Genomic DNA, 12,693 nt, shown 5'->3' with positions numbered 1-12,693 from the left:
CAGGGTGTGCTGTCCATCAAACTGGGCCCAGAGCAACGAGCACAAGTCAGATTCCCTCTCCCCAGGGTTCAGATCTCACACTTGCTCTAGGCCAACATATCAGAGGCCAACATCTGAAACGCCCCAGAGAGTCTCTTAATTGGTCAGAAACCTGCTGGAGGAAGGATTAGGTGCAGGGTGTAAAGGTTTGTTCCGAGAGCTTCGGCTGAGTGATTAATTAGCACTCTGAGGACTTGTTCTCTCCAGGAGAACCCACTGACTGTGAAGGAAAAACTGAATTCATTCAGAAAGACCATGGTGAGCACACACCAGTACTGAGTTTCCAGGGCAGGGGTCCACAGGGACCACCACAGAAGCATCCTTCAGCTCACAGCCGTCTCTGTTTCCCATACTGCCCAACGTGAGCTAGGGCAAAATTATATCCAACATCCACCATGAAGAGTTCAAGGGGCTGTGGCCAGGGATGAGGATGAAAGGACCAGGGAAGACATTTAAAGGATGTTTCTGAGCAGAGGTTTGGAGGAGAGATCATCCATAACATTTCATTCGGGTTGTGGTGAAGAAGGAATTCACAGGGCCTGGACTCCATCTTAGGCCTGTTCATGCTGATCATGCTCGGCCACCTTTCCAATGGGCTCTGAACTCTGTGTTTAGTGCCTATGAAAACAGCAACAGAAGGATAAGACCCCCTCCAGACAGGGGGACCTTGAAGATCATATCTAGGTTACTCATCGCCTAAGAGAAATCATACACTAATCACCCTTCCTCCAGACAGGCCATAAATTTTTCTGTATCTATCGGAGTGTAACCTCGGGTTTATTGATTATTGGCTAACTGTTTGACTGAGCACATGAGCACATAGCATGTGAATGATGGGTTATTGGGATTGTATTTTCCTCGGTTTATGTAAGTCTCAAGGAATTTGGAGTGGTGGGTTCAGACACACACACATGGGGTATGAAAGATTTTCACAAATGCTGGTCGGGGTCCTTGGCTAAGAGGAGACTCTGCCTTGGGCCCGCCGGTGTAATAAACTGCACTCCACTATCTGCATTGTCCTTCTGAGTGAGTTTGTTTCCTGGAACATGTGGCTACAACATTTGGTGCATTGTCCGGGAAACTCCTCACTTTGAGGAGACAGGTCTCATTTGAGGCCACCCCGAGGCTTTGTGGCTTGAATCTCCTAGAGGGGGGAAGGCGCCTCGCCCCTCTGGAAGAATTCAGCCTTTCAACGCCCGGTTTCTTCGCTTTGGCAGGTAGTGAACGGCAGCAAGGGAACTGAGCACTCAGGTGAGGAGGAACCCACCCGGCAGGGTGGAAGAGGGGGCCTGATCACCCCCCTGGGAGGGACTAGAAGGAGCATGGACCCACAGGAGCCTGGAATAGGCAGATGACAATTGCTTGGTACACAGGCTGATGAGCATGTTAGGGCTTAGGAAAGAAATTTGTGAAGGTCATTTAGGAGGTGGTGTCCACGCTATCTTGGGGAAAATTATTACCAAGCAATCGCCAGGGGATTTTTAGGAGAAGAAACTTGGTCCTTGTGTGCTCATATTCGACCCTCCCCCAGGAGGTGTCCCATCTGCTGTGAAATTCTTGACCCCCTTGGAACTGTCAGGCTGGAAGGAGGGGAATACATAAGCGAATTGGCTTTTCCGGAGATGGCCTAGGACATGGAATATTTAACCCATCTGTGTTCATCCACACCTGATCAAGTCCACCAAAGCAGAACGGACTTTGAAAGTTAAGGGAGAAACAATCTTGGACCAAGTGGTGCTCTGAATCGGCCATGCTGACCGGCAGGTGAAGGCACGCCGATCCCTTCTCCCTCTGGGATCTGGCAGGTAAGGCTCTTCTCACCCCAATTAGGAAGGAGGCAGAGTGGCAATTTAAGTGTTTCACTGAGTGGAAATATCAGAAGTACATAGGGTACAGAGAACTTCATAGACAGAATGGAAAGAAAAAGTAGAAGAAGGCCCGAGAAGGTAAGCAAGATGGGGGAAAGTAAATCTAAGGCAACTGTATTGGAGTGCAGGATTAAAAATTTTAAGAAGGGATTTGGAGGAGACTATGGGGTGAAGATGAAGCCTAACCTCTTCCACATACTCTGTGAGGTCAAATGGCCCCCTATGGGAGTAGGATGGCCCCCAGAGAGCACCATGAACTTAAAAATAGTGGAAGCAGTCTATACAGCAGTCACAGGAGGGCCAGGGCACCTGGATCGATATCCATATATTGACTCACCTAGCCCATGGCTAGGGTTAGTTCAAGACCCTCCTACTTGGACAAGGTTCTGTATCCAGAAGGGAAAGGGAAAAATATTAACAGCACAAAAATAGACTGATGATAAAAAATGAAATTCTACAGGATTTGGACGGGACGACCTGACCCCCCCCCGCCCCCCCATACTGGATAATGACGCTCCTGTCTCAGTGCTCCACCAGGATTGGAGGCGGGCTTAATGCTCAATTCAGGGCCAGGTGAAGTCCTGCAGCAGCCGCTGCTCCTCTGCCAGCTCTCCCTGAGGCCACAGAGCCACCGAGGTGGCTCCGATCGCGGTGACAGAAGCCTCCGGCCAGGACTTCCAGGATCCGGCTCCAGCTGAACCGCCCAAGCTATACCCACCTCCCCCCGGAGAGTACTGACAAAAAGGGGAGGGAGACGTTGGAATTAAGCGGAGACTGCGCTCTGCCAGAGAGCCTGAGGGAACGAAAGGGAATAGACAAGAGATCTGCAATGCTAGCTGCTGCTCTGGGAAAGTCTACCTCGGGCCCTCCTGAAAACCTCTTCTGCCCCAGGGACAGGACAGTCCTTCAAACGGTCCCAACGGAGACCCCGGGCCCCATTACAGCCAAACCAGTGTGCCTGGTGCCAAGCTTTCGGCCACTGGAAGAATGAATGCCCTAAGGGAAGGAAGGAAGAGGAAGCTCCCGCAGTTGTGGGGCTTGCTGACTTGGAAATTAAATAGGGCTGCCGGGGCTCAGAGATATCAGGTCCCCAAGAGCCCATGGTAACCTTAAAAGTGGGGGACCAAAACATTGACTTCATGGTGGATACAGGAGCAGAACTGTCGGTAGTAACAAAACCTGTGGCACCACTGTCCAAAAAGACTACCGCTGTAACTGGGGTATGGGGAGAAGACATGATTAAATCGTTTTGCCAGCCCAGAAAATGTCAGATGGGGGGCACCAAGTGATTCACGAATTCCTCTACATTCCTGAGTGCCCAGTACCCCTGCTGGGAACAGACTTGCTCTCCAAACTAGGAGCACAAGTGACTTTCTCCCCTGAGGAGAGGCCCACCTTCTGGATGGACACTATCACTTATTTGCTCTCTCTCTCAAGACCCCCCCCCCCGCCCCCCGCAAGATGAGTGGAGGTTGCATGAGCCTCCGAAAGCAGAACCGGGTGGGCGGGAAGAACATGAGAGACAGCTAACTCAATTATTCCCTGAGGTCTAGGCAGAAGACAACCCCCTCTACCCCCAAGCTGGCTAAACATCAAGCCCCAGTGATAGCAGAACTCAAACTAGGCACCATTCCGGTTAGAAAGCTCCAGTACCCGCTACCGATAGAGGCCTGGGCCGGCATACTGCCCCACATCAATAGATTGAAATAAGTGGGCATTCTAGTAGAGTGCCAGTCAGCTTGGAATACGCCAATCCTGCCAGTCAAAACGGAAGGAGGGCAGGACTATAGGCCTGTACAGGGTCTCAGGCTAGTCAACCAGGCTACTGTGACTTCACACCCCCACTGTTCCAAACCCCTATACCTTTTAGCCTCCTCCCGCCGAGGACTAAAGTTTATACTCGCTAGATCTCAAGGATGCCTTCTGCGTACGCCTTGCCCCAGCGTCACAGCCCATCTTTGCCTTTGAATGGAGGATCCAGTCGGGGGCAACAAGCAACAGCTCATCTGGACTCCCCCACAAGGGTTTAAGAATCCCCCAGCCATCTTTGGGGAAGCCTTGGCTTCTGACCTGAACTCATTCCATCTGAAAGAGTATGGATGTTGGCTCCTACATTACGGGGATGACCTGCTGCTGGCCGCCGAGACCAAGGAAAAGTGCTGGGAAGGGACAAAAGCACTGCTCCAGCTGCTGATGGAAGCAGGTTACCGGGTGTCAAAGAAGAAGGCACAGATCTGCAAGGAGGAGGTAAGGTATCTGGGGTTTGTTTTAAAGAAGGACACAAGGGTCCAGACCCTAGTTGGGTCCTGCACACTGATGGCACTAGCCTGATAAAACAAGGACAATGGCTGTCAGGTTAGCCAAAGCGGAAGGGGCCATCAAGACTGAAAAGGGACGGTGGGAATTGCCAAGCGGCAAATCATTGGTACCAGAGGAGCTGGCACACAATCTGGTAAGCCAAACACACCAAGCGACCCCCTAGGCCATGCTGCCTGCTCACAGGTTAATGCTGCCTCTCGGGTATTCAGACAAAAACCTCTGGGTATTCAGCGGAAAGGCACACTGCCCTTTGAACACCTGGGAGTGGACTTCACTGAAATGAAACCTCACCAACACTACCGTTACCTGCTGATCATGGTATGTACGGTCTCGGGATGGGTAGAAGCTTTTCCTACCTGGACTGAAAGAGAATCAGAGGTAGCCCGGTGCCTGCTTAGGGAAATAGTTCCCAGATTTGGACTTCCTACCAGCATTGGTTCAGACAATGGCCCGGCTTTTGTAGCTGATTTAGTACAACAAGTAAGCAAAACTTTAAACATCAAATGGAAACTGCACACTGCATATAGGCCCAGAGTTCTGAGATGGTGGAATGAACCAACCGGACATTAAAGAGACTCTCCAAGTGGATCACAGAGACTGACTGCTCCTGGGTGGACTTGCTTCCGACGGCTCTGCTCAGACTCAGGATGACCCCACAGTCCCAAGGCTATTCTCCATATGAAATTGTGAATGGGAGGCCCCCTCCCATAATAAAACAGGTATCAACCAATTTGCCTCAGGTAAGGGGGAATAGGATTTCACAGCAGATGGAATTGGATAAGGTAATAAATCGGGTAACAGTTTGTACAAGAAAGGGTGCCATTCCCCCTCGGGGAACAGATTCATGAGTTTATGCTTGGTGACCAAGTATGGGTCAAAGATTGGAAACATGATTTGCTAGCCCCTTGGTGAAAGTGCCCTTATGTTATTCTAACTACCCCTACTGCAGTTAAAGTTGCAGGTATTGTCCCTTGGATCAATCATACAAGGGTGAAGAGAACATACCACGTAGACCCCAAAAACACTGAGTGGACTGCACAGAGGGACCCCGCTGACCCTCGAGAGACTAAAACCATCCTTAAGAAGAAGGAAAAAAGAAGATCCTGGACGAGCTCCTTCAGGATGAAGCCACACAACCAACTCCTGCTGCTTGGCCTCATCAACGTGATTTTGAATTTAACTTCCATTTCAACTCAGGACAATGCTTTCATCTCATGGCCACATTCCCACGCAGACTTCCTTCCACACTCCCAGCTGCTGGGTATGTAGGGCTGTGCCTCTGTCAGTGACGGATGGACTTCCTTGGTGGGTGTCACTGCTCTGCCAAGGAGATTTTAAAACACTGTGCTCTTTTCTGGGATGACAAAAAGAGACCTTCCTCTCTCTTGCCAATCATAACCTCTCCTTGCTCTCTTGATGTAAGACCTACAGTCAATAGACTCGGGTCATGGGGTTACATTTGATATAAATGCCAGTGTAACAAAAGCCTAACCTACTTGTAAATCTACCCCGGTAGCCCCAGTAAATCTACCTTATTTACATGCAAGGTGGACAAGATCCGTGTTTCAATGGTATGAGTATATTGCTGCTTATTCGTATCCTCTATAGGGACAACAGATATCATGATTAAAGTAGAGGCCTTGACTAATTTCACACAACAGGCCCTCCTAGATAGAACAAAAGCCACCCAAGCCCTAAATGAAGAGCAAATCCAAATGAGAAAAGCGTAACTCATAATAGCATGGCTGTGGACATACTCACAGCTGCTCAAGGAGGGGCCTGTGCCATAATTAAGGCTGAATGTTGTGTATACATTCCTGACTTATCTGGCAATGTATCGACTGCTTTAGATGACATGAAAAACCAGGTAAAGCAATGTCAAATGAAAACATTCCTTTCTGGACTTCGGTTCTATCTTGGGTGAAGGGTGGAAAACTATATTTACCACTGTTATAGTTGTCTTGATAGTTCTGCTTTGTGGACCCTGAATTTTACAATGTGTTATGAACTTAGTAACCCGAAGGTTGTAGTCATTCTCCCAAATTGGCGGTCGGAGAGCCAGGGTGCAATATATCCCTATGAATGTGCTCATAATGTGAGTTAAGAGCATCAGGACGGGGGAATGAAGAAGGAATTCATAGGGCCTGGACTCATCTTAGGCCTGTTCATGCTGATCATGCTCAGCCACCTTTCCAATGGACTCTGAACTCTGTGTTTAGTGCCTATGAAAACAACAACAGAAGGATAAGACCCCCTCCAGACAGGGGAACCTTGAAGATCGTATCTAGGTTACTCATCGCCTAAGAGAAAACATACACTAATCACCCCTTCCTCCAGACAGGGCATAAGTTTTTCTGTATCTATCGGAGTGTAACCTCGGGTTTATTGATTATTGGCTAACTGTTAGACTGTTTGAGCACATGAGCACATAGCACGTGAATGATGGGTTATTGGGATTGTATTTTCCTCGGTTTATGTAAGTCTCAAGGAATTTGGAGTGGTGGGTTCAGACACACACACATGGGGTGTAAAAGATTTTCACAAATGCTGGTCGGAGACTCTGCCTTGGGCCCGCCGGTGTAATAAACTGCACTCCACTATCTGCATTGTCCTTCAGAGTGAGTTTGTTTCCCGGAACACGTGGCTACAACAGTGGGATGGGGCAGAGAAACAGCTAAAATATCACTTTTATCAGCGTACAATCCAAAGTACTGAACAAAATCAAGGCTGACTCTAGTTAGCAAGGAGCCGTGGGAAAAACGTGCTGCAGAGTCTGTGCAAGTTGGCACCTACTCATCTCTCCCAGGAACGTCGCAAGCGGCAGAGACAAAACAGAGGACTGAGGAGCTGCCCATCAACTGAAGGCATGATGATCAGAAATGGACGGTTTCCGGAGATGTGCAGCGCACAACATGGGGAAGGGAGTTGTGCTGGGGAACTCTACAGACCCTTCCAATTTTGGAAGCATGGGTTGTCGAAATCCAGAGAGCACTGAAAAGAGGGCGAAGGCCACTCTAGATGATTTCAGATGCACAAAGCAGTGAGCAGCGGCTGGAAGTGAGACTTTAATTCCCTGGTCACCTAGGTGGAAACCAGGAATCTTAACTGATAGACCACAGGGACTAGTGGCTAGAATCTAAGTCCCCGGTCCCTGTCTACCTTGAAAGGAGAAATCAGGCAAGGAGGGAGAGGAAGTAAAGCATTCATTAGAAAGGCAGGGCACATGGGCAAACTCAGTTGCTAGAGTTGTGCCTTTGGGAGGTTTAAATCCTTTGTAAGGGGCCAGTCTTCTGGGTCTTTGTCTGCTTCTTAGGCAATCTTGTTTTGACCAGCCCCACCCCACCCCACCCCCTATCACGCATTTAATTTGTCTAGGGACCCTCCCCTAGGTGGGATCATACAGCTCAGTGAAGATGGATTTCATCCCAAGGGCGTATGGGAGGCAGAGGGCAAGAATGCCTATAGCCTGGCACCCCCTGCCTTTTTGACCTCGTTAAACCTTTTGTGCAAGTGTAGCTTCTCCCTTGCCCCAAGGATGGAAATGTATGACCTCCTGATCTTCTAATAGGGCTTAGCTCTGTTCCTACCATAAAAGGGTCCAATATCTTGTTATTCACCCTATTCCTGTCGTTTCTTTTATCAAGGTGTAGATCCCAAAATGTAGATAGGAGTCTGGCCACAAACATGTAGCCTGGAGCCCATTTGTCTTCTGGCTCAGAAAATGTAAACAGGGGCCTGGGAATGAGTGTTGGGCCTGCAGCCCATCTAATATCTCATGCCTCCTAGAGACTGAGGGAACTGCCATCGGATCATAACTGATCAAGCATCTTGATGAAAGTGATTAGTCTCTGTCCCTTGAAGACCCCAGGAAGAAAATGAAAATGTGAGTCGTTCAGTCGTGTCAGACTCTTTGCGACCCCATGGACTAACCCCATCAGGCTCCTCTGTCCATGGAACTTTCCAGGCAAGAATACTGGAGTGGGTTGCTATTCACATCTCCAGGGGAACTTTCCAACTCAGGGAGTGAACCCAGGTCTCCTGCATTACAGGCAGATTCTTTACCATCTGAGCCCAGGGGTGCCCCATGCCTCCACCTAAATTGATGAGCTGAACTGTCAATCATGGCTAGTAATAAGCACAGAACTGAGAACTATGGCAAGAGACATAAAGCTTTCTAAATCTAAAGAGAAGGTCCCAGCCTCTGTGATCCAAGAAGCTTAAGAGAAGTAAGGGAAGACAGGGACAAAGGAAAATCAGTCAGGAAACACAGTCCTAGTTGCCCCCCCATCCCCCCAGCCACCCCCCACCCCCACCACCACCCCACCCCCGTCAAGGACTGCACATAATCACCTGATACACGTCTGCAAGTTCTGCAGGAACTAAGACCTCCACCCAAGTGGAGGATGGAAGGACCCTCCTGACTTCTTTCAACTAGAGCCTGAACTCTGTCGACCTTTGTCCCAATTCTATGCTGAATTCTCCTCCATTCAAGCACCTGCATGAATATGCACGTACCCCTAGCTTTAGCATAAATCCCCTTCTCTGGATCTTTGACTTGGCAGCATCTTTTGGTTGACACCCAGCCAAGAGGCAAACCCAGCTTTCAGGTACCACTCTGATGACACACGCACCATCCCAGGCCATGCCGTTTTCCTCAGGCTTGGAAACACCCTTTCCCTCTCCAGATCCACAGCATTCCCAACCTTTACAGGGCACCTCAGGTCCTGCTCCAACATCTTCCCAACAGACTTGGTTTCCACACACTGACTTCTCCCTCTGCTGAGCACCAAAAGCCTTTAGAACCAGTGCCCTCTCAGGTCGAGGGGGTAGTGTTCTTTCTGACCCGTGTTGGAGCACAGAGGTCAGGCCAGCTTCTGTTTCTCTGCCGTTCTCGTGGTTCGTGGTTCTCGCTTCTGGCAGAAACTTGACCTTCCTCAAACATCTTCCCCGTGCCCCGTTATCGCTGGCCTCCCGTCCTCCCCAGCCACGCGATCTCACCTTTCTTCCCGCACGCGAGGACTCAGGAACCTGCTGGAGTCATCGTCATGGCTGCTCTGCTGGCTGCTCTGCTGGCTGCTGCGGAAAGACAGGATGTGAACGGTTAACGCTCGCCTCCTTTCTCAACCCTGGGGTAAGCGCTGAGACTCCAGGGAAACAGGGTTACAACATTTTAAAGGTACACGTTCCCTCCCCCTGCCGTGGAAGTTGACACAGAGGACAGAACTGGTAGGCAGTGGAACTGAGACCTTCTGAAAACCCCACCCATCCTACCTTAAGCTCCCGGGAAGATCCTGACCTATTACCTGGCTCTTCCCAGGCCAGTGTCAAGGAGCAAGTGCCTCTGGCATTCTCTGTCCCTGGGCCTCTAGATCTGCAGGAGAGGGTAACAATCCCATTCTTCACCTGAGACCCACAGGTGCGGGCACAGCCGATAGGGCAGGAAGGGGAGGGGGTGGTGGGGGAGAGGGGAATTCCAGCAGGACAAAGACTTGAGACCTAATGGAGCCTGGGGCCACCTGGCAGGATTCTTTGCCTCCTGGGAGGGCTGGCAAGGAGGGTGAGCAGAGGAATTAGAAGGTGGAGTTTCTCCACTCCTTAAAGCCCTGGAAGCATGATGATTAAGGAGCTTCAGTTCACAGAGTTCTTAAAGTGCATACTGTGGAGCCCTACACTAAGGTCACAAGATGAAAATCTCCAGAATTACCTAAGCCCTGTAGCAACTGTTGCCAAGAGCCTCCGGATCTAAACCTGCTAGGTCCTTGACTCCGAGTTAGGTAAAATACCCACCCTATTATCCACCCTTCCAGTAGGAGTATTCTCTGCCTTGTTGCTATTCAGTTGCTAAACTGTGTCTTGACTCTGCAATCCTTTGACCTGCAGCACGCCAGGCCTCCCTGTCCTTCACTATGTCCCAGAGTTTGCTCAAATTCACGTCCATTGAGTTGGTGATGCTATCTAACCATCTCATCCTCTGCGGCCCCCTTCTCCTACCCTCAATCTTTCCCAGCTTCAGGGTCTTTTCCAATAAGCTGGCTCTTTACATCAGGTCGGGAAAGTCCTGGAACTTCAGCTTCAGCATCAGTCCTTCCAGTGACTGTTCGGGGTTGATTTCATTTAGGACTGACTGGTTTGATCTCCTTGCTGTCCGGGGGACTCTGAAGTCTTTTCCACCACCACAATTCGAAAGCATCAAGGCTATAAAAACTGGCTACTAGCCTGTGAAAGGGGTTCAGCTGTTCAGCTGAACCATGAGCTGGTCAGCTGTTCAAAGAGCAATAAACTCTAATCTCTCATTCTGCCTCTGTCTGGAAATTCTCTTCCAAACAGTGCACATACCATGACACTTAAAGTTATGTGTAATCCAACAGTCATTTATCTTACTCAAGAGAAAGAAAGGCTGTTTGGACATTTTACGATACTAGCTGAACCTAAAGCTGGTGATCAGTCATTTGTATTAACTGCTAATTATTAAGTACGCCAGGTATCTAATCAAGAGTCCTTAAGCCATGGCCCCCTGGCCAAATCTGGAGCCCCTGCAGTCTAAGAATGGTGCTTGCTTTTTTAAACGGTTGGGAATTAAAAAAAAGTTTTTTTAATGATAACAATACTTAATGACACGTGAAAATTACATGAAATTCAAAATTATATGTCATAAATACAGGTTTACTGGAACACAGCCACCCTCATTCATTTACATAGTAATCAGGACTGCTCTTGCTACAAGAGCGGAGCTGTGTAGGTTAAGGCAGAACTGAATTAAGTGCAGCAATGAGGCCATTAGCCCCACAAAACCTAAATATTTACTGTATGACCCCTTACAGAAAATGTTAGCAAACCCCTGTTTTGTATAAATTCTATTGATAATAAATTGTTATTACCATACATGTCACTCTAACCCAGGCCCAGTAGGACCAATATTGTTCCCTTGTTCTGCTGGATAGTTTACAGCCATAAAAAGCACTGATCTCTACACCGTATATTCCTTAGACTAGATCCGCAGCAGACAGCAAACTCTGAACGGTCTTACAGGGTAAGTGCTTGTCGCAGTGCCTGCACACTTTCCCTCAAAGAAGCAAGTGATTTTATAACCATGCTCTCATGATCCCATCTTTCAGCAAGAAGGAAATGAACTCAGAAGCAATTTACAACACATTTTCAAATACACACACACGCACAACACACACACATGCCAGAAGTCAGAAAAGCGCCACATACGAAGCTTCCAGTCGCCTGGCAGAACAAAGTGTGTACACAGAGCACTTTTTTTGCCACTCATTCCCTATGGAATGGCTGCTCGTCATTTGACTTGCCTTTTAAAAACAGGTGCTCCATCATATATAAAATAGATCGCCAGTGGGAATTTGATGTATGACTCAGGGAGCTGAAACAAGTGCTCTGTAACAACCTAGAGGGGTGAGCTGGGGTAGGAGGTGGGGTGTATATCTATGGCTGATTCATATTGATGTATGGCAGAAACAAATACAAAACTGTAAAGCAATTATCCTTCAACTAAAAATAAGTGAATTTTAAAAAACCTCATAACAAATTATACTATCATGTTGCTAACCCACTGGACTTTTTTACATTGGGACTGACATGTCATATGGATCAAGTATCCTCCTCTATACAACCTAGGATAGGTGTTAAGGGTACAGCAGGCAACCCACAGATGACTAGAACTCAAATTCCAAAGCAGACCCATTATCAAGAGAGGAATACCAAAATAATACTACTAAAAAGAGAGAGAGAGAAATATCAGTCTACATTTCTGGCAGCACAGTGGAGAAGCAGGAAGGAGGGGTGTCTAGAGCCCCGTGCTTTACACCATCTAAAACCCAAAGGGGTTCCACCAATCCAATGACCACTCTCAGCACTACAGCCTCTTCATGGAAGAAATTAAACTTGACTCCATTTAAGCTACAATGGGCTGTTCTTCCTTCTCACCCTACCTTCCCTCGGGCTATCAAAACTGCTCAGTCGTGTCCGATCCTTTATGATCCCATGGACTATAGCCTGCCAGGCTCCTCTGTCCATGGGATTTCCCAGGCAAGAACAGCGGAGTGGATGGCCATTTCCTCTTCCGGGGGATCTTCCTGAACCTTCGTTTCTGGCATTGGCAGACGGATTCTTTACCACTGCACCACCTGGGAAGCCTAAAAAGGGAGCTCCCAGGACCAAATGACAAGAACCAGGGTTTCAGAAAAATAATTCTGAGCTGATATTAACAAGTTATCCCGCTAGATGGCACTGCCGTCTTCCAAACCAGAACCTGAAGGCAGCCAACCCATCCAGCTTCTGAAACCAAAACTAGAACCAACCTTCCGGCGCCCCCTTCTGGCCTTCCCACTGCTTAGGAAACAGTTCAGAGAGCGGAGATAGAAGCAATAATGGATCACCTTCAAACTATTTATTGGTTTTAAGCAACTAAGAAATATCAACTGCATGCATTCAACAAGTATTTATAATG

General features: G+C 48.5%; 1 protein-coding gene across 5 annotated transcripts in view; it reads right to left on the bottom strand.

Annotated features, from left to right (window-relative positions):
• Window positions 1–12,693, bottom strand: part of GRAMD1B (GRAM domain containing 1B) — a 202,476-nt gene that overhangs the window by 132,440 nt on the left and 57,343 nt on the right. For 4 of the 5 annotated variants that reach the window (XM_060399796.1, XM_042233004.1, XM_027979340.2 and 1 more), the window contains one exon: window positions 9,225–9,302. The exons of the other annotated variant lie outside the window; for it this stretch is intronic. In XM_060399796.1, coding sequence (XP_060255779.1) covers window positions 9,225–9,302 — 78 coding nt within the window. The remainder of the gene's footprint in view (window positions 1–9,224; window positions 9,303–12,693) is intronic. 5 annotated transcript variants of the gene reach the window in all.

The sequence above is a fragment of the Ovis aries genome, chromosome 15 (genome assembly GCF_016772045.2).
Source record: "Ovis aries strain OAR_USU_Benz2616 breed Rambouillet chromosome 15, ARS-UI_Ramb_v3.0, whole genome shotgun sequence".
NCBI classification, from domain to species: Eukaryota; Metazoa; Chordata; class Mammalia; order Artiodactyla; family Bovidae; genus Ovis; species Ovis aries.
This window is presented reverse-complemented; position numbering and strand designations above follow the sequence as displayed.